The sequence below is a fragment of the Hyperoodon ampullatus genome, assembly GCF_949752795.1.
Source record: "Hyperoodon ampullatus genome assembly, chromosome: 18".
In the NCBI taxonomy this organism is placed as follows: domain Eukaryota; kingdom Metazoa; phylum Chordata; class Mammalia; order Artiodactyla; family Ziphiidae; genus Hyperoodon; species Hyperoodon ampullatus.
Window position 1 is genome coordinate 5,838,551 of NC_136931.1, and position 21,891 is coordinate 5,860,441.

At 45.8% G+C, this 21,891-nt stretch overlaps 1 protein-coding gene across 1 annotated transcript in view; it reads right to left on the reverse strand.

Moving 5' to 3' along the window:
- CDH13 (cadherin 13) overlaps positions 1–21,891 on the reverse strand; it is a gene marked incomplete at both ends in the record, with an annotated part of 1,025,013 nt that overhangs the window by 472,777 nt on the left and 530,345 nt on the right. The window contains one exon of the mRNA XM_079724018.1: positions 17,778–17,930. Within this exon, the coding sequence (XP_079580144.1) occupies positions 17,778–17,930 (153 nt within the window). The remainder of the gene's footprint in view (positions 1–17,777; positions 17,931–21,891) is intronic.

The following is a 21,891-nucleotide window of genomic DNA, read 5'->3' on the forward strand; positions in this document are numbered from 1 at the left end:
AACAACAGGAAGGGGGAGAAGCCTAGTTTCCACGACGTTAATGGAGAACGCTGATGCCAAATTGTCTCCAGAATTGTTTTCCCAGGATGGCAGAACACGTGGCATCTCAGGAAGGCATGCTGGCATCCATCAGGCATTTCCACCCTGACCATTTCTTTCTGGTCTCATTACTTACATTTTTTCTCACGAAACATTAACCACAGTGTGATTTCTATAATGCTTAATAGTTCTTATAGGAGAACATCGTTATGAGGTTTAGTTTTTAAAGGTGCGGAATATGCTGGCTTAGATAAGTTCTCAACTGCAGGCCTTCTAAATGTCTATACTGTGTCAAAGGTGCACTGTGAACTTCAAAGAAGCAATTAGGGTTTTCAATGTTTCTCAAACTTTGAATGTTTCCCAACTGTTCCCAAGGGAGCACAGAACTCCCTTTTGTGTATGTGTGAGTGAGTGAATGCGTGTGTGTGTGTGTGTGTGTATGTGTGTGTGTCTTCAGGCCATCTCTCAGTTCTTCTGTTTTTCACAGTTTGAAAAAGCTAGTCTATATTAATATCTGAATCCTTCTTAGGTCTATGTAATGGGGGGGCGCTGTCAACACACTTTAGAGACTGGAGTGTTTCTGCCAGGCTTAAAATAGGTACATTTTGAATCACAAGTTAAATACCTTAAACGCATTTAAATGCAAATTATTTCTGAATTAATCATATAGGCTATATAAAGTGTCATGGGTTTGAACTGCAGCCGAATGGTAACAACTCATAACTTATAATAACACAATTTTCATTTGGAAAATATCTTAATCCTTCAGCACTTCATAGCACACAAGTTTGAGGATCTCAAAGGCAGAGTGTCATAAAAAAAAGGTATCCTTAAGAAATGCACATTCCAGCATATATCCTCAGTGTATGTATTAGCAGTTAAAATATAATCTGCTTAAATGTGCGTATAGTTGGAAATTGTGTTTCTGAATAATATCTACATAATTTTCAATAAAAATAAACTTGCAGTAAATTATCTAGATCTTAAGGTACCAAAGACAAATGGCCTTTGCTGGAATTAGTTCTCCCTTAGGAGTAAGGAAATGGAATTTGTCTTCCGCAATGAGGAAAAAAAAAAAATTAAACACCATGCAGAATTAAAAATGAGCACTGGTGAGTTCTTCTAGAACCCTATTACTGGTTGCTCCTCAGAATTAAGGGGGGATCTCTGGACAGGTGGAGCCCCCAGCATATCAAGATTCTGGCTAAAATGAAGTCTGGTTGGTGAAAATAGGACTTGGTAGAGAGAAGATTTACCATGTTTGAGCACATACGTTACCACTTTCAAAGCTCACAGCAACCCTATAGGGTAGGTTTTCCTATTCTCATTTTACACCAGAGTTTCCCAGCGTGATATTATGGCATTTGGGGCTGGATCATGCTTTGTGGTGAGGGCTGTCCTGTGCATTGTAGGATGGATAGTGGCATTCCTGGTCACTATCCCCGAGATGCCTGTAGCACCCCTCCCCCAGTTGTATTAACCAAAAATGTCTCCCAACATGGCCAACTGTCCCCTGGGGGCCAATATGAGTCCTAAATGAGAACCACTGGTTTACAGTGAGCAAACCCAGCATTTAAATGCTGTGTGACAGACCCAGTGTGTGGAGCCTGGACTCTGGATGGAAAAGAAGTGGGTTTGTCACCTGACTGTGTCACCTACCGGCTGTGTGACCTGCTTCCTGATACTTCCCTAAGACTTCGTTTCTCCAAGTGAAAAATGCACAAAAACAGTCTCTTCCTTCAAGGTTCCTGAGGGAGCAGCAGACGTGTTTTGTTCACTCTCAAATCCCTAGTGTGCTAGGGGACAGTTAACTTTGAAGAAAAGGGCTTCATCTGAGCTGGACACAGTGTGATGTGGAGCTCGGCTGTCACTATGTTGTGTGAGTCGCACTGGGGCAGGAACCTGGACTCGGAGCTGACTGGGTCCAACACCAGGGCGCTTTCCCCTGCGGCGAAGGCTAGCCTGGGGTCAACACCAGGAGCGAGGGACCTGTCTCCTGAGGCTGAGGAATTAACACTTCATCCAGTGCCCCTGTCTCACCTGTGGAAAAGAAGGCCTCAGAGCAGCACCTCGTGCTAAGAGATAGAGCCAAAACAGCGCTGAGCCCGAGGCCACTTCAGGCGCAAACAAAAATCAAGTGTCCAACTGTTCCTTGTTTCTCACTTGTTCTGAAGAAAATGATCCTCAAACAACACCAAGATGACACTTCAAGAAGGGAAACGAGCAAAGTGTGAAAGAAGCTGGAACATTTAAGTTCTGGTAGGAAAACACATCAGAGAAACGACTATCTGCCTCCGACCTCAAGAAAGGGAACCACAGGGGTGACACCAAGGGTCAGCTGTGAGTTACCTCTCCCTCCCTCCCGATTTACAGCCAGCAAAAGAGGGGAGCCCTGTGCTCACACTACCGGCTATGCCCCCTGTCCCCAGGTCCTAGAGGTGACTGTAGCTGGGGCCAAAGGTGAGATCATCTATCACTTACCAGCTGTGTGACCTTGGATTGATTCCTAACCTGCTCTTTACCTTTACTTCCTATCAGTTGAACTTAGAATAAGATTTTTCTGGATAATCCAGGTGGACCCAATGTTGTCACAGGGTCCTTACAAGTGGGAGAGGGAAGGGGAGGGAAAACAGTGTGCACGGACCCACCTCACCATTGCCAGCCGTGATGACGGAGGAAGAGGCCACAGGCCAAGGAAGGCCAGGGTCTCTCGAAGCTGGAAAAGGCAAGGAAACCGACTCTCCCCTAGAGGCTCCAGAAGGAACAAGCCCTTCCTGCTGACACCTTGATTTTAGCCCAGGGAGACCCCTATTTGACTTCTCACCTCAAGAACTGGAAGGTAACAGATCTGTGTTGTTTTAAGCCACCAAGCTTGTGATCATTTGTTATGGCAGAAACAGGAAACTAACACTGGTTGCCTAACACACTGAGTCAATGCCAGGGTAGTGAGGGCAGAGTGAAACCCCAAAGCGACAGTCTCAGCATCACCGTGGTGGCACTTATTCTATTACTTAGAGAGTAAGAGTTGGCCTCAGGTGCAGCCCACGGGCTGGACAGCCCCAGCCTGCCTCGAGCCCCGCTGAGCAATGCGATGCTCCCAAGGGAAACTTGCCAGAAAGGGAACAAGGATAAGCTTCATCTTACAGCATCTGCACGGCCATTCTCCCTTTGCAAAGCCTTTTCCAACCACTATTTAAGTTATTCAGGAAGCAGAGTGCAGACACACTCAGGCTGCCCCTGCCCTTGATCTAGAAGTGGGGTTTGCTGCATCTCCATGAAAATGCCTCTGGGGAGCCTGTCCCAGTGGAGTTAGTTCACCTCTGAGCCTGACAGCACCCCCACAAATTTAGCCTTTCCTTGGAAATCTCCAGAAAAGGGAAATGTATAAGCTCCCTTTCAGGACTGACTACGGTCTCAAAAACTGCTCTCAGGTTGTCAAAGGACTATGGAGCTGCCAATTCCTAAGGGCCATGAGGGCCCATCTAGTTCAGAGGTCATCATACTTTTTCTGTAGATGGGCAGAGACTAAGCGCTTCTGGTAATTAACAGAGAGCCTCACATAAAAGAAAGTAAGAAACACTAAACAGGAACTAAGGTGACGTAGAGTTCAGGATTAGTCTCTGCATTAAAAACTCAAAAGGATTCCCTTTTCTCCAGCCGGGACACGGAAGCAACCTGAGTGTCCATTGACAGATGAACAGATGAAGAAGATGTGGCAAATATATACAATGGAATATTACTCAGCCTATAAAAAGGAACGAAATTGAGTTATTTGTACTGAGGTGGATGGACCTAGAGTCTGTCAAACAGAGTGAAGTAAGTCAGAGAGAAAAACAAATACCGTATGCTAACACATATATATGGAATCTAAAAGAAAAAGGTTCTGAAGAACCTAGGGGCAGGACAGGAATAAAGACACAGACATAGAGAATGGACTTGAGGACACAGGGAGGGGGAAGGGTAAGCTGGGACGAAGTGAGAATGGCATGGACTTATACACACTACCAAATGTAAAATAGATAGCTAGTGGGAAGCAGCTGCATTGCATGGGGAGATCAGCTCAGTGCTTTGTGACCACCTAGAGGGGTGGGATAGGGAGGGTGGGAGGGAGACGCAAGAGGGAGGAGATATGGGGATATATATATGTGTATAGCTGATTCGCTTTGTTATAAAGCAGAAACTAACATACCATTGTAAAGCAACTGTACTCCAAGAAAGATGTTAAAACAAACACACACACACACACACACACACAAAAACTCAAAAGGAATAGAAAATGCATTCCCAATTGTGAAATGCCAGCCCCCCAGGTTTCTGAGCCTTTATGACCAGCTGTTGAAGACCTCTACCTTGGGTCTACCACCTTTACCTGTGCCGTCCCCCAGGTGTTAGCCATTGACTCAATGCACACCCCAAGCCAGGAGGGTATGATCCACTTCGAAAGGACACAGGGCTCTCCTCCTGACTTCTCATTGTCAAACATCGTCAACCTAGTCTTGGATCCATTAATGTTTGACTTGCTAAGCCATCATTTAATGAGGAGGCCTTCTCTCCTGTCTTTCACTTTATCCCACCTTTGGAGTGCCTGGTCTGGCACACTGACCAAGGCTCAGTTTGACCCCAGCTGCAGGCAGGGAATGAGCATCTACAAGTGACAGAACACAATCAAGCTCCTTTAGCAAGCATGCCATCTTTCCAACATGGTACCAGAAACACGGACTTTGCTTAAAGGAGTCCATTATGCAAATATCCATACCATCAGAAGAAAGAAAATTAATATCGAAATGATCTTTTGCCACATAATGCCTTATTGCAAGAACAAGATAAGCCTTCTTCATAATAAAGATCCTAAAACAGCTGCCAGTCAAACAAATCAACAGCTAACAGCTCCAGCCAACTGTGTTTAATAAACAATTTTGAGATAGCCCACTGATAAACTCACAAAGAAGAAAGAACTAAAAGCTTGGAATTTTAACAGGGAATGCTCTCTTGGCCTGGAGATTGAGCCAAACTAAATGGGAAGGACCAGTCAAACACATAAAGCATTCCCCACCCCTCCACCCATGGATTTAGAATAAGGAGAGGTTTTCTGGTTTACTCTGTCTAGAAGGGAACTTTAAGGCTGAACTCGGGGAAGGCAGGGTTTATCTTTTATCTCTCTCTCCCAGTGCCTGCTAGGTACTGGGTTCTCAACAAATGAATGCATTTTTGAATTAATTTCTATTTCATGGCAATTTGAATGTTATTGTTGGCTTTCTCGAATAAATCTTATCCTTCTGGAATGCAAATTGGATGTCACTCCCTTGCTTAAAGCCCTCCTAGGCGTCCTTAGAATAAAATCCAAACTCCTTACCCTACTCTGCAAGCCCTGGTGGGACCAGGTCCCCCAATTCTTGCTACTTATTTCACCCAAAGGAATATTTAATATCTTCACCATGAGTTTGAACTCACCACCCAGGTCTTCCGGGAGAGGACGTCATTTATCTGATTTGTGCCACTCTGGCTTCAGAGACCCAGGGACAGGACTTGCTGCCTCTCACTGTCCTCCACTGGCAAGCAGAGTGGTCTGTGCAAAATTCAAATCTGATCGTGTCACTCTTCAGCCTGAAGTACTCTAACATCTGCCCGTCACCAAGGGCTATTACGTCTAAGCTCATTCCTCGGCATTCAGTCCCCACTTCCTCGCTAGTCAAGTCCATTTCCTATTTCCCTCAGGAGTCACTGTCCCACTTCTCCAGAGCAGCTTAAGCTCTTTTGCCCCCTCTCTCTGGAACACTCTCCTGCCCTGCCCCCTCCTGTCCCCTGGCTAACACTCCTCCTCATTCTTCATCACTTGCTTTGATGGCCACGCTCTGTAAGGTTGTTCCTGGTCCTGCCCTTGTCCCATGGTGGTGTAGGTGTCTTGTTACAAATCATCATCCCCAACTAGACCAAGAGCTTTATAAGGACAGAGACAGTATCCCGTGCTGTTGTGCCCTAGAAATGAACAGACCTCTTGTCTATCAAGCCTGATGAATATTTCAGTGAACAAACCAGATCCTCTAAGAGGCCAGCCCCATGCTGGTGCCTGCAAAGCATGACACATGGCGTCTGTCCTGTGCCTTGTAGGATGTTGAGTAACATCTCCCACCTCGATCCACTAGATGCCAGTAGCACCAAGCTGGGGCAACCAAAAACGTCACCAGGCATTGCCAGATGTCCCCTGTGGGGGCACAGTCACCCTGGATGAGAATCCTTGATGTCAAGGATACCTGAGAGGGAACGACAGCATTCCTGCCCTCAGACCTTCCATCAGGCCTCCCCGCAAATGTCAAGTGCAGGTGAGGCCTGCCTGGACCACGCAGCTTCTTCCATCACCCTCTGCATCTTTAATCTGCTCCGTTTTTATTCCCAGCATGTATAACCACCTGATGTGTTACATACCCACTAATGTCTGTATATTGACAGAACTCCATGAAGCAGAAACTTGGTGGTGATTTGCTGCTCTATCCCCAGTAACTTGAACCAATGGCTGGCATGAGTTAGGCACCCCATTGATGTCGGCTGAGTCAGTAAATCTTGTAGTTGATCTGAAATATGCTTGACGGGGCTGCTGAGTGCATGCTGGCCTTTGTGTGCGCACAACCTTTTGGCTGTCCCAGGTCGCCTCTCCATAAGTGCTGTCCACTTTCCCTCACTTCTCTTGGCTGGAAGAGAAGGCTCAGCCGGCAGAAGGGAAGGCTCCTCCACACTCTCCTTTTTATTCTGGGATTTTGCTCACAGATTCACTCCATTTCCAATCTCTAACTGATGCAGTCTGTTTCAATTAAACTTTAAGCAGGGGGCTGGCCAGAACTGAGGTGGGTGACCTGGAGGTCTGTAGCTCCGCAGCCTCAGCGAGGACATGGGTCACATGTGCACTTTTTCCCCACCACGGGACTCTGGGTTTCCACCTGCTCAAAGGGAACTTAGCCCCCATCACAACAGCACTCCAGGTACGTCCTGGGAAACCCAAAGCTGACTTCACAAGTGCCCCCTGATCAGTGTCAGCTTCTTCCTCCTTCATCTGGACCACCCGAGGGAGCTTCGCCATGGTGATCCACCCCCTAGTTACCGACCCTTCCCATGCCAAGGTGCTGCAGGAGTCTCTGGGCAGGGGGATGGCCTGCTTTAGAACTGTCATCCTTTGTCACTTGGCCTCACAGCTGTAGTGCTTGAACCTGGAATCTTACCCGGTCTTTTGCCATTGGTTTAATTAGCTTCTGGTCCTCCAATTTTGCAAAGTATCTCATAAAAAAAAAAATTTCCATCATTTTCTGCCCTCTAACCCCAGTGTCAAGCTCACTCTAAGGGGTCAGAGGAGGAGGACAGCCCGTCTTCATCTTCTCTTCAGCTCCTCCCCCTCCTCGTCCGGGCTCCCGACAAACTCCTCCTTCCTTCCCTCCCCAGTTCATTTCTACAAAATGTGAAAAAACCCGAAAACAACCCTGTATGCCTACTGATGATGCAAATAGATGGAGAGTGGGTGGTGAAAGCTAGAATGGGTGTCTTATCTGTGTTTGCAGGATCTAGTCCCAGAGCGGGTGGCCACCGTGCCTGTTTTGGAGGGACAACAAAGTAGCAGCAGCATTTTTCTTCGGTACTGAGGGTCAAAGCCATTGGTCAATTATTGAACTTGCTCTTACTTATAAATTTAGCAGGTTAGATAAAATGGGTCTAAAGGCTCTTGCAATCCTGATATTTTGTGGTTCTTCAGCACCTTGGGCAAAAAAAAAAAAAAAAAAAAGCCACCAAGTCATTTGAAAAAAAGCTACGAGGAAAAAGATTTGGTTATAGTTCAATAACTAAAACAAAAAAAAAGAAAAAAGAAAAATTGATCATCACACATTTATTCATGCCCTGAACGTTTGGGAGGTCCAGACTGTGGGCCGGGTGCCTGGGAGGCCAGGGGAGGAGAAAGTTGAGGGAGGAGTGCGGGGTTCTCCCACCCGCCAAGGTTCAAGCTGAAACTCTTCTGAGGGGTTTGTGCTAATGAAGTTTAGAAAATATGTTTCCAGAGCCCTGAGTGAGGAAGCAGCTTTGCTTAGTGGACCAAATAAGTAACCAGTCAGGAGCAACTCAGTGGTCTAATCCATGTCTGCGGCTGCCGCAGCTGTGTCGCTGAACCTCTTCATGCCTCAGTTTCACCAGGTGCACCTGGCAGATAAGCCCAGGTTGCAAAATGAGGTGCTTGGAAACATGCAGAGCCAATCGGGAAAGAGTGAGACGGAGATGCTTGGAGGTACTGGCGCGGGGAGAGGCTGCGAGCAATTCCTGAATTATTTTTTTCTAAAGTGAGTCAGAAAACAATCCGTTTACTTATTTATCGAATTGTGTTTCTCTGCATTTCAATTTTTTAAGGGCCTGTCTCAAAAGAGACATCAGAAAGGAGTTTGTTTCAGATATTCACTGACTGAAGCGGTTGATTGAGGGGAGATAATATCTCTGATTCTCTGCTATTGTGTGTTAGGAACTCCTACCTGTATATCTCATTTGACATTCACAACACATCCACCTGGTTGGGGTCATTAACCCCCATCCTAGTGATGAATAAACTGGGGTGTCAATGAATTATATTAACTCAGTGGTTCTCAAACTTGGCTTCACAGTGGAAACACCTGGAGAGTTTGATCAATGGACTGAGGCTTGGTCCCACTCCAACACATTCTGATCCAATTGGTTTGGAGTGCAGCTCGGGCATTAGGGGTTTTAAAAGCTCCCCAGGTGACTTTTTTAAAGTGCAGCAGTTTGAGAACCACAAATAACTTACTCAAGGTTACAGATCTAAGATGGCAGAAAAGCTGGCTCTGCTGAGCCCAGGGCCAGCTTCTTCCTAACCGGAATTATTTTTGCCTGAACTGGCTCAAATCTTCTGAATACACTTTCATCTCTGGCCTAAAAGGTTGGTCCGAGAAATAAGCAAAGACTCAGTAACATGGTATTTAACAGTCATCCAAAGTCTAGGGAAGAAAGAGCAAAAAGGCTTGGGACAAATGTGCCTGGCTCTCAGGGGCCATTAACGAAACAAAAACAAAGGCAGTTTTGAAGAGCATGGATTGGATTGAGAGGCCTTTCACATGGCGTACCAGGGCACCTGGAGAAATAAGCACCTTTCAGGCACAAACCTATGACCCCAGCAGCACTGTAATGGAAATGGCTCAAAGGCCACCTTCACTGAGGCAAATTAATGAATCAAGCCAGCTGCCCTCAAGTTGACACTCAGTGTATTTAGACCTGAGGTTTTCAAACGTCTGCCAGCATCAGAACCACCTGGAGGGCTTGTTAGGCCCTGAGGTGGGGCCTGAGAATTTGCATTTCTAACAAGTTCCCAGATGCTGCTGCTGGTCTGGGGGGCTGCGCTTTGAAAACCGCCCATTTGGATGATTGCCTTCTCCGGAGGAACACACGGCGTTACTGACATTCAACCATTTAACTGCTCGCTGGATGCCTAGCACCTGCTTCACCTCTATTTCCCCTGCAGGGAGCTTCAACTACAAAACTGGTACATGAAGTGATGGCTTCCAATTCTGGAACGCTCAGTAAGCGGCCGTGTGGAGCGCCATTCTTACACAGCCCGCTCACCACCTACAGCACCACGGGAGATGATCCTGCAGCCTCACCCTCATTCTAAAGATGAGAAAACAGGTCGAGAAGAAAATAACTTTCCAAAGGTGATACAGTATCAGGACAAACCATGAAATGGCCACTATTCACCCTTTTTTCAACTATAAAAATGGCAATTTCATATGGTTCCTCTGTTAGCAGGGTCTGTCTACCCTTAGTAGGTCTGATTCTAAAGCCTAAACTTTTAACCAAAGTCCTCTGTCTCCTCCCAGTTAGGACGCTTTCCTAGGCCATATGTCTTATTGATCGACAGGACCAAAATGTTGAGACGAGATCATAGGGGTGAAGCCACACTCTCCAGGCAAAGACTGGTCACTGGCCCTCGGCTAGCCATCCTCATCACTGACCACCTCTCACCTGCAATAAATTGTACTGTATAACTCATCCAGAGCAAGTTATATCCCAGATGGCGTGGCTGACCCTGAAGGTGACAGCCCCCACCCCAGGCCTCTTGCTAGCTCAGCTGGAGTCCTTCCTATGATACAGGGTCTTCCCTGAACACATCTCACCATGAGACTCAGTGAGGGAAGTGAGAGACACAGGCAGTGGCTCTGCTTTGGGGACTGGAGGTTCCAGAAAGCATGGGATCAGAGTCACCCAGCATTTCAGGCCAGCCAAGGCAGAGTCGCTACCACCGAGTCCTGAGCATCATAGGAGCAGGGTGACAGGAAGAGATGGCAGTGATGATGACTCCTCTAGAACAGTGGTTCTCAGCTGGGGGCAATTTTGCCTCCATGGGACAATTGGCAGTATCTGGATGATTGTCACGACTGGGATTGGGGGATACTATTGGCATCTAGTGGCTAGAGGCCAGGTGCACTTCTAAACACCCTGTGATGCCCAAGGCCAGCCCCCATAACAAAGCATTATCCAGCCCTAAATGTCAGTAGTACTGAGGTTGAGAACCCTTGCACTAGAATCTTATCATATATGGCTGGGTATTTCCTGTGGCACCCCTGTTTCTGGTAGTTTTACAAGTTAACCAGATTGTTGTTGGGTCTCTTTGGCAATTCTATAAGCCATCTGTACCCTGCAATAAACCCTTTTCTTTGCACGTTAGTTGGAGGAATCACAACTAAAAAAGACAGCCATAGGGAAGATCAGACTAGAGGATGAAGAAAGTATTAGCTTGTCCCCAAAACTGAGGGCTGGGGGAGGATTTCCAAGTACAAGTATTATCAAGGGCAGTGCAATTCTATCAAGGTAATGTGTGCATCATCCATGTACAACACGGACATTGTTATAACTCTCTGAGTAAATCTACATCTCCCAATTGTCTTATGATTGCTAGCGTTATGATACACATACTTCCACATGACAGCAGCATTTTTCATCTTAATGTACTTTCTGCTAAATTGTCATATGTGTTAGCACTGGGGCTGAGGCACAAATGAAGGGAAACACAGGAGCAAGGATAGATACCCTCTGCCTGTCTGGTGTATTCCAAATTCACAGTAATGCTCTTAGCCATAAAGTCAAAACTTATCCAGAAATTGGCTCAAAGAAGAGCAAGTTGTATCCCAGAAAAGGTGAGCACATTTTCAGAAGGACACAATGAAATCCTACTCGAGTTCTAAGACCAAGAACACAGATGGTTCCCTTTACCAGTTCTATAATTGAGAATGATAACGGCATCAAGCTCACCTTTGTAAACATTAAATGAGATCGTCACTTAGGTATCTAGCACAGAGCCTTGGCACGTTGTAAATGTCCAATCAATGTTAACACCCACATTAAACAATAATATATCTTGGGAACCATTTGGCCCTCAGCTAACACCTCAGTAAGGACAAGATAATAAAGCTTGTGAATGTGGAGGTCTAGAGAGTTCTTGGGGATTTAATAGGTGCTCAGTAAATGTCAGTTCTTGTTCTCTTTCCAAGTGCTCCCCTCTTTTCCCATCCAACTGTGACATCCCCAGTGCTTGGTGCATCTCCCACGGTGGACAATGGAGCAGGGTGAAGGTATCCTGCCCGTGACACCTGCCCACTACCAAGGTCCTGTTTCACCTCTCACCCCCTGCTGGGCCCAGCTCCAACCCCCCCACCCGCCTAACAGACTCTGTCTCCCCCTCCGCTCCTGTCCTCCCATATTGACAAATTTGCAGCCAGCAGATTATAGTCACAGCGTGAGTGAATCATTACCACCTGCTAATATTTTTATAGAATTTCATAAACTTGGTCATTCATGAATCATTTACAGTACTTTATTCCAGTGAAGAGTTCACAAATCACTCAAACGCCGGCAAAATGCATAATAATGAGTAATATTTCAGGAGGCTTTGCATTAATATGTCAGCTTCCAATACTGCAAGAGCTAAATTATTTTGCCAGGTGCCACTTCGGGTCAGAAGCATGGGAAGCCCTTTGGGGGCTGCAACAGGGAGAGCGGGCAGGTGGCCGTGGGTCTTGGAAAAAGACAGTATTTAAGAAGAAACAGATCATCCAGCAAGTCAAATCCCCTTCCAATAAGTGGAGTTCCTGGGAAAGAGGCCTAGGAATTTGCAGGTTAGACATCAGAGTCTAGTTGGAGGTAAAACAGGAAGAAGTGTTTCTTAGTAATTGAAAATTCAGGGCTTTAGAGGTGGAGAGAAACAGATATGGATCCCAGGTTCAACACACACCAGCTGGGAGACCTTGAAAAGTTATTTAACAGTTATTTGCTTGTCTATAAAATGGTGTTAACACCTACTTCTGAAGTCTCTTGTGTGAAATGGATTAAGTAAGACAATGTACATGAGTTGTTTAGCACAACATCAGCCATGTAGAGTTCAATAAACAGTAACTTTAATGATGATACACATTCAGGGGCTCAAGGACAAATTTATCTCAGACTATTTCTTTTCGTGCAAATCTCTGAGGCTTAGTTCACAGTGCTTTCTTGCTGGATTTGGAAAATGCCAGCACCATAGCATGAACTTGCACGTGAATAGCACTTACCTTTAAAATAAACAACAACAAAATTCACCCACGTGCTCTCTGCTTTTTAAACTTGCAAGAGGGGAAAGTAAAATGTGGGAATTGGAGACCCAGGATTCTGCTCTTTGAAGAAGCAGATCTGCAACCAACCACAGTGCCCACCAGGGACAAGATGGATCTATCTGCACTAAGACAGTAAATCATTTCTAAATAGGTGCTTGAAATGAAGTGGATTTGCAACTTTCTTGTGCCCAAAATATATTGAGAAGGCAGGAACCCAGTTCTCATTAAATCCAGAAATAGCAGAACCAAACAGAGAGTAATAGGTAGGGACCTTCCTCAGCAGGGACACGAGGAAAACAGGACAAAGACTAAACTGAAGAGCGAGAGGCATGGGGGACCTGGCATTAGAAACCGGGTCCTCGTGAGGCTGGTGAAGAGTGGCTCAGGCCAGGCCGCCGTTTGGCTGCTGTAGCCCTGGTACTCCTTTCAGACACTGTATGCCCGCCAAGCCCCAGCAGCCTCTCCACTGGGCACATGTGGCCCTGCGCCAGGGGTAAACCAAGACAAACAACGAACACGGCACAACTCCCTGGCATATCACCTGTACACAGTGGCGAGGAACTTAAATCCATTTATTTTGAAACAAAGCCTAGGCATTAAAATGGAAGCTCCGAGAGGGCAGGGAACCTGGTGTGTCTTATTTCCCATTATATTCCTCATCCTGCAGGTCCTCAATCAAATATATTAAGAATGAATGAATTGATGAATCAACCGATACGCTACCGAGTACATTATGAAACCACAAATAAACTCACGATTATTTAAGAGAAGTTCATGCTTGAGATGGGAAGGCTGGGCCACCACCAGTTTTCGTTTACCTCCTTTGCCTTTCCCCTTACTAATTCTCACTCATGTGATAAGACTGTATTGGGGGCTTCCCTGGTGGCACAGTGGTTGAGAGTCTGCCTGCTAATGCAGGGGACACGGGTTCGAGCCCTGGTCTGGGAGGATCCCACATGCCGCGGAGCAACTAGGCCCGTGAGCCACAACTATTGAGCCTGTGCGTCTGGAGACTGTGCTCCGCAATGAGAGAGGCCACGATAGTGAGAGGCCCACAGACCGTGATGAAGAGTGGCCCCCGCTTGCCACAACTGGAGAAAACCCTCGCACAGAAACAAAGACCCGACACAGCAAAAATAAATAAATTAAATTAATAAACTCCTACCCCCAACATCTAAAAAAAAAAAAAAGCATGCAAGAGAACAAACTATACCTAATAAAACGCAGGTGTTGGAGGAACAACAGAGCAGAACAGAATTAAACCAGAGCTCCTAAAAAAAAAAAAAAAAAAAAAAAAAGACTGTATGGGGCTTACCATGTTCCTGGTACTGTTCCAAACGCTTGACACGCATTAACTCATTTAGTCCATTAAATCCTATGAGATCAGTATTATTATTGTCCCCATGTCACAGATGATAAAATCAAGGTAGATACCCTGCCCAAGTTCCCATAGCTAGTCCATAAAAGCTGTGCTTTTAATTCAGCCAGCATGGCTACATGCAAAATTGTTTGTAACTGCTCCATACTACATGGCCTCACTTTAAGGAAAAATATGAGATGCTCTATGCTACAGACCAGACTCTATTTTACTAGCTGTTTAGCAACTATTAGTTAGCAAAAACTAGTCATTTCATCTTTTATTGGACTGGCCAAAAAGTTCGTTCGGGTTTTTCTGTAACACCTTATGGAAAAACCCAAATGAACTTTTTGGCCAACTCAATACAAGCATTAAAGGTGCTAGTACTATCCCTATTTTATGGATGAGAATCACAAGTTCAGAGAGGGTAAGTGGGTTGCCCAAGGTCACACAGCTCAGTAAGCAGCAGTGCTGAGACTTGAACAACAATTTTCTGACCCCAGAGCCGTTGATATTAATCACTATTATCATTTACATAAAAATAAAAGTGACCCAAATTAAAAATAAAAATATCATGGGGTTTTCTACTCAGCCCTGCCCTCTGATACCTTTGTGAGCATTAGAAAGGGGCCGCCCTCTCCCTGTGGACACAGCCCTGAACTGCAGTGCAGCTTTTGGTGAGTAAACTGGGGGCTGGATGAGGCCTTTCTCATCCCTCAGCCATACCCCTTGTGCAGTAAAACCCCTGCACAGCTGTACCTGACAGTCCTGCATTCAGCTTTCGGAAGCCAGAGGAAAGGGACACTTCATGAATCAAAAATTCTCCTTGAAGAAAATCTCTGACTGGCATCTTTGGCAATATCAAAACCAAGCCACCTGATTGACCATCACTCCCACTCCCTGTCAGTCCTTGAATGTTGGTGTTTGAGTTCTTCCTGCTGTAACTGCCCCAAAGCCTCTTCCCCTCACTGTCCCTGGAGATCAAGGTCATTGCCATCTAAGGAGAATGTTCACTCTCAGGTGGGCCCTGGTTTATGGAGCCCAGAAATCTCTCTCTGAATGTGGAAGGACTCCCAAAAGGGTGACGAAGTTTTAATCCACCTTTGGGTCCCACAAACATCAGAGAGGATCAATTAGCCATGCCTGCATCCCAACTATTGTTCAGCTCTTAAAATAGCTCCTGCGGAGTCACCCCAAAAAGGCATCTCTCAGCCTCTCATTTACCAGTTCTCGCTCCTGGCAACCAGTTTTTTCCAGTTTCTCTGATTCACGCTAGTCCTATTTCCAGGCTACAGAACACTACCGAGAAGACTTCCGCTCCTTTATTCTTTACCTTGTACCCTCTTAATTTCCTACGTAATTCTAGAGCTCAGCTTCCTCCAGGAATCTCTCTCGTTACTTAAAAGAGGGGCAGCAAATGCTATGAAGGTCAGTTCCTGTCAGGACGGAAGGAAAAACCATGAGTCTGTGGTAGATGCCAACCTTCTCATGGTTGAGGGTAGGAAACTGATGTTAAAAACTTGCCGAACTTAACCAAAAAATTTAAATCTTTTTCAGCAGAAAAATGAATAAGAGCAGCTCTGATTTACTGAATGCTCACTAGGTGCTGGGCATTGTGCTAAGAATTTGCAAAAATAATTTTATTTCATTTTATACAGTCCTTAGAGATGCTGGTACTATCCCTACTTTGTGGAGGAGAATCAAAAATCCTCAGAGAGGGTAAGTGGGTCGCCCAAGATAAAAACAGCACAGTAAACGGCAGTGCTGAGACTTGAATGGCAATTTGCTAACCCAGGGGTCTGAATCACCATGCTATGAAATTATGAAATGTATCATATCTTTAGTTCCTTGTGTCTGAAAATTAAGAGATATTCCTATCACAGGCAGGGAAAAAGTAGAGGGCATCTACCCATGGTCTGCAGCTGGCTTATCCACAGCACCTGGACACTGACAGCTGCCAGGTCACCTGTGGTCACCGTCAAGTCCAGCTGGACCTGGGAACTTCTGAGGGTGCCAGCATTCAATTTCTACAACAACCAGATTCCCTGCCGGGGGTTCGCTGAGGATGCACACTGGTCACCCTTTGGCATCCTCTGACAGATGGTACCCCCTGCAGATGCTCACAGCATCTGCCTTTTGGCAAAGTTCCTGAGAGGGAGGTCCTCCCAGGACCCGGGACCCTGGAACACACCGTTCAGCATGAGGCTGGATGGGCCTTTCCTCACCCACTGCCCTGTATTTGTCTAGTATTTTAATGCCTCTAATGCCCTCTTCTATCTTCTCACTGGAAACTCACAGCAATCCAGCTGGTAGCTAGGCGAGTGTTATCTGCATTTTATGGGTGGAATCCTGAGGACCAGTGCTTACTTGGTTTTCCCAAGGTCAGTATCTCATGGTGACAGAGGAGGCTAGACCCAGGGTACCCATTTCCCAGCCAGAACACTTGACTTTCCAATGCAATGCCCCTCCACCCTCTGTCTGCAGAAAAGGAAGAATATGGAGGTTTTTTTAGGGAAGAGGAAGTAATTTCGTTGAAGTGGGATTGGGATGTTCTTACACGGTGTTTTGACGAAGAAAACCAGAGATGCCAAGTCCACTCCTAGAAACTGGCCTCCACCCCCCAGAGCCCAATCCAGGGAAAGGCGCATGTGATGGGCAATGGTGATGGAAAGCAAACTCTGTTGACTGGGCCTTGTTCCCAAGTGCCTGCTTCCAGCTCAGTGCCCTGCATCCCACAGAGGGCTTGCCCCGACAATGGCTGGGAATCCTGTCCCATTTCTTGAAAAATGAGCTTACTGCCCTCAGAGGCTTGGGTCCTTAACAGAGGCTGTGAGATGGGACTCTTGGGGGTGTCGTAGAGAGGGGATAGGACAGACCTGGAGCCTATATGAGATTTAATGCTCACCCCAATATCTGTGTGCAACTACTTTGGTCTCTGAATCTTGAACAGGTGTCAACTTCTGAAACTATCCTTCTACAGATAGCCTTCTGTTTCTCCACAGAAAAGAGAAGCAAGTACATTGTAGAAAAATCAGAAAAAAAAATCAACAACGTCAAATACAACCACCAACACTTTGACTTTTCCTCTATCATGCTTCTTCACAAACATACCCATCATGATATGTGTAAATACTCCATCTGTAATGAGGATACCATATGTGTTGGTGTGTCTGTTTCCATTCAATATCTTGAAAATCTCCCATATAACTAGAACTTCTTGAAAAATATTTTAAATGGTGTAGAAAACTTCCTTGCAAAATTGTGCCATAATTTAACCATTATATATTGCTGAATATTTAGCAACTGTTTCCATTTTAAGGATCGTGTCCTGCTATAACATCATTGTATAAAAATCTAACTAAATTCCTCCCTATTTCCTTAAGATGGCTTTCTAAAAGTAGAATGATCGGGTCCAAGGGTTTATGCTTTTTACAGCTCTTCATTATCAAGCTGGTTTCTGGAAAGCCAATGTTAATGTAGGGTTTCTGACCTCCTCTGAGATCCCCCCAGGGTCCCCCTTCTTGGTTTTTAGTGCCCAAAGTCTCGCGCAGACCTGGGGGGCTCCGTTGATGAGATAGGGGCCCCCACTGCTGCTCTGTCAGGGTTCAATGCCACTTGGCTTCCACAGAGACACACTTAAAGCCGCACAGCCCCGGGTTTGATGAAGCACAGAAATAATGAGCTCAGTGGGAGGGAAGTAGTCTTTGAAAGGTACATCTCTGCGTGCGGGGTGGGCACTGGGGGGGAGGGGTACTCACTTGGTAGGTAGCGATCGTTTCTCTGTCCAAGTTCCGTGTCACGGAGACGCTACCTGTGTTCTCATTGATTCTGAAAATTCCTTTAGGCTCTTGATCCACTCCCTTTCCAGTGAGCCGGAACTTGGACCCTTCCGGTCTGTCACTATCGACTACCTGGTCAGAGAAACAGAGCGACACTTAAGACTCTGGCTGGAAAACACAGAGAAAGCACAGTACAAACACACCTCGGTGACCAATCCACTAATCACAGATGCCAACGCAGAGGTGCTGGATGAACTTGACTAAAGCAGCATCACCAAAAATAGCATCACTATTTAACACCTTTCATCCTAATATGCAAATCTTTGTGGCTTTCAGCCGGGGAAGCTTACCAGCCCTGGGGTGATGTATATTGATGAATCTAAGAGGGAAGTAACTTCATGAAGTTCAAGGTTGGACATTTATATTATTTTTAACTCCCAGGAAACAGGCTTTTTTTTCTGCAAGTAAGACCAAATAAGCAATGGAAAACATTTGACAGTCCTATACCAGGCAGGCATTAACCAGGGTTCTAGGTATCTACATGTATGTAGTCATCAACAGCGCCACCTATGCCCTTGCTTCTACCAGGTACTAGGCATGGTGCTGAGAAGGAATTTTACACACACTTTAAAAAACTCTGACAACAATGCTGGGGGCAGGGAACATTATTATTCATACTTAATGAATGAAATCAATGAGACTCAGGGAGATTACGCAAGTTTGCCATGGTCACAGTTATTAAAGAAACAAGGATGGGATTCAGAAGCCATCTTCCATCTCCCTAGGGGCACTGCTATGCAACACCGTCATTGTTGAATTCACTTTAAGAGAATTCTCTATAGGTGGTCAGCCTTGATCTGACATTTAAAGAATAAATTCAAAAGGTAAAGATATAGGAAGGCAGTTCCAGGCAGAGCGAACAGCATAGACAGGCAGCAGGCAGGTGAGAAAGCCTCGAAAATTCCAGAATGGTTTGAGGAGAGGTGAGGTTGAGAGGTAATTAGGGGGCAAATTATGTTATGTTTTGATGTCATCTGAAAGTATCCAACTAAAGAGAAAATCATAATTTGCATAGGTTAGTTCTAGAGTTCTAACAAGCATTCATGTATATTTAATATCACTTTATCATCAATACCTGCAGACATTAATTTGATTATAACACTATAAAGGTCACTAACACAATAGACATTCAGAACAACAGATAAAAGAAAGCTAATACTGATCTGGCTGTCATCAATTTACAAGTAAACAGGCACCTATTGGAATATACTCAACTGAGCCTGGAGGATTTAGGTGGCTGAACCAGAAATGTGCCTTCTGGTGGATCAGGAAGAGGTGTGGTGATGGCATTTCTGTTGGCACCATGCCTGCAATTCTGACATGTGTCACCAGGTGGCAGTGGTGCCTAAGGCAGCATGAGCCTCATGGCAAGCCTCCTCTGCCAGGACCAGTGGAGTAAGAGCATGACGCAGTCCATAGGGCAGTACAGTTTTTTTCTGATTTAAAATATTCTTTATTAAAATACACTGAGAATTTTGATTAAACACCAGTTACCTCTGCTTGCATTTTTTTTAATTAACAGAAAATATCATCCAAAGCAAGACTAAAAATAAGGTATGTGGTATCTTCTGATGAACAGAAGTTTTAGTCACTGCTTGACTCGATTGAATCCAACTGACATTAGCCCCACTGCTTGGAAGCTCCATGAGGTCAACAGCCTCAGCATATCGGGCTCACCACTGAGTCCCACGACTAGCAAAGTGCCCGGCATACCGCAGGGACCAAGACCAATATCTGTTTAATGAGGAGCCCCACTGATTAGACAAACATGTCTCAATCCTAGCTTGGCCGACGATCAGTCCTGTGATCTTGAATGTGATTCTTTGCCTCTCGATTTCCTTATCTATAAAATAGGGATAATGACACTTATTTCCCAGGGTTGCTGAGAGTTTGTTGAGATACTGTGTGCAAAGTACACTTCCTGGCACATAGAAGGGTCTCAATAAATCAGAGCTAACAATTAGAATACTAAGGTAAGAATGATAATAATAACAACATCATGCCATTGTTGTTAATGGGTAAGACTGACACCTCCAGGCATAAAACACATCTTAGCCACAATATAAAAAAATCCCTTTCTAAGGGAACACATGTCCTTTTTAGAAACAAAACTCACAAAAGTCTCTGGTTTCAGGACAGAAGTGACCTGGAAACAGACTTACTGTGGGAAGGGGCACCTGAGCCAACTCTGTTCCTCTTCATCTCTTTCACATTTACCATCGCTCCCCTCTTGCTCTTACCACTTCAGCCCAAATATGGATTAAAACCTCTTCCTTTTGCTCCCCTACACACACCCGTGGGACAAGTCCTCTCCAAAGGCCATATTAACTAAAGGGAAATGAACATGGGAAACCTACAAAGGCTATGGAACTGTCCTGCTTCCTAAGAGTGGACTTCTGACCACACCCACTAGAAAGCACCTGTCAGGAGAAGGCTTCTGTGATCTGTTCTCCTTCCTTGACCCTTCCCTGCTCTGAAAGGGCTGGGAGCACAGCACCCCAGACCTTCTGGAAGAAACACAGTGGGAGACAGTCCTGAAAGCTCTCTTGAGGCAAACACTGCCATCCTCCCATTCCTCTACCTGCCACTCAACATGGAAAGCTGAATTCTAGACTCAGAAATCCTCCCAGGGCAACTTTTCCTCCTGCTGTAAAGATCAGGTCTGTGTCATTGCCTTTCTCTCTCTTAGAGATCTTGAACCACGTGACCTCATGGAAGCAGGGTCTTGGCGAGAACCCTGTTTAATTAGTGCTGGTTGCTGGATTTAAATGACTGATTCTCTGGGGAAGGAGCAAGACTGCTGCTCAGCAGTGCACAAGTCTTCTCTCTCTCAACATTTTTTAAAATTTATTTTATTTATTTATTTTTGTCTGTGTTGGGTCTTTGTTGCTGCATGTGGGTTTTCTCTAGTTGCAGCGAGCGGGGGCTACTCTTCGTTGCGGTGCACGGGCTTCTCACTGCGGTGGCTTCTTTTGTTGCGGAGCACGGGCTCCAGGCGCACAGGCTTCAGGAGTTGTGGCACACGAGCTTCAGTAGCTGTGGCTCACGGGCTCTAGAGCGCAGGCTCAGTAGTTGTGGCGCATGGGCTTAGTTGCTCCACGGCATGTGGGATCTTCCCGGACCAGGGCTCAAACTCGTGTCCCCCGCATTGGCAGGCGGATTCTTAACCACTACGCCACCAGGGAAGCCCAACATTTTGTTTTTAAAGGCCTGGCTTTGAACATATCAGTTGAACCTGCCTCCTGGTCCTCAGCGTTGCATCTGCTTTGAAGGAGCGCTCATAGCCACACCAGGCACGGTGCCCCCAGACTGATGAGCCGTACAGGGCCGCCAGCACAGGGAAGTGAAGGGCCTCATTCTCCCTGCAACAAGTGGTCTCAAGATATGGTTCCCTGGACCAGCCTGGGCATCACCTGGGAGCTCTTCAGAAATGCAGATTCTCAGTCTCCACCCAGACCCCCTGGATCAGAAACCCTGGTGGTGGGGTCTAGCAATCTGTGCTTTAATAGGCTCCGTGGATGATTCTATGCACACCCGGGGTTGAGGACCACCGATTTAGATGGATTTCAGCGCCATCCACGCTCATTATGATTGGTGATGTTTTCCACCGTTACTATTGGGAGACTTCTGCTGGAAAAAAGGCTGCGTCTGTTTGCTACCTCCCTTCCAGACCTATTTTAAACATATAACACTATTAGGAACTCTTAAAAGCCTGTTTTCTAGAACGTCAGTAAAGCAGAGTTGGTATTTCTCCAAGTCCCATATTTCCGTATGTATCAAAGGCACCCCAGGGCATGGAGGAACCTTGGAGAAGAAAGCATGGGAGTAGGGATCATTCTCCCCAGGAAAGATGGGAGTCTTGGCTCAATTTAGATTCAGGAATTACCCAACAGCTCTGTGGCCTCAGCCACACATCAAAGCTGTTCCATGCAAGTCAGGTGGGTTTCCAGATGACCTTTATTATACTACGTTAAACTCCTAAGATTTGTCCAAATGCTGCTCTATGGCTGTGGCCCCAAGGCTATCATCCTTT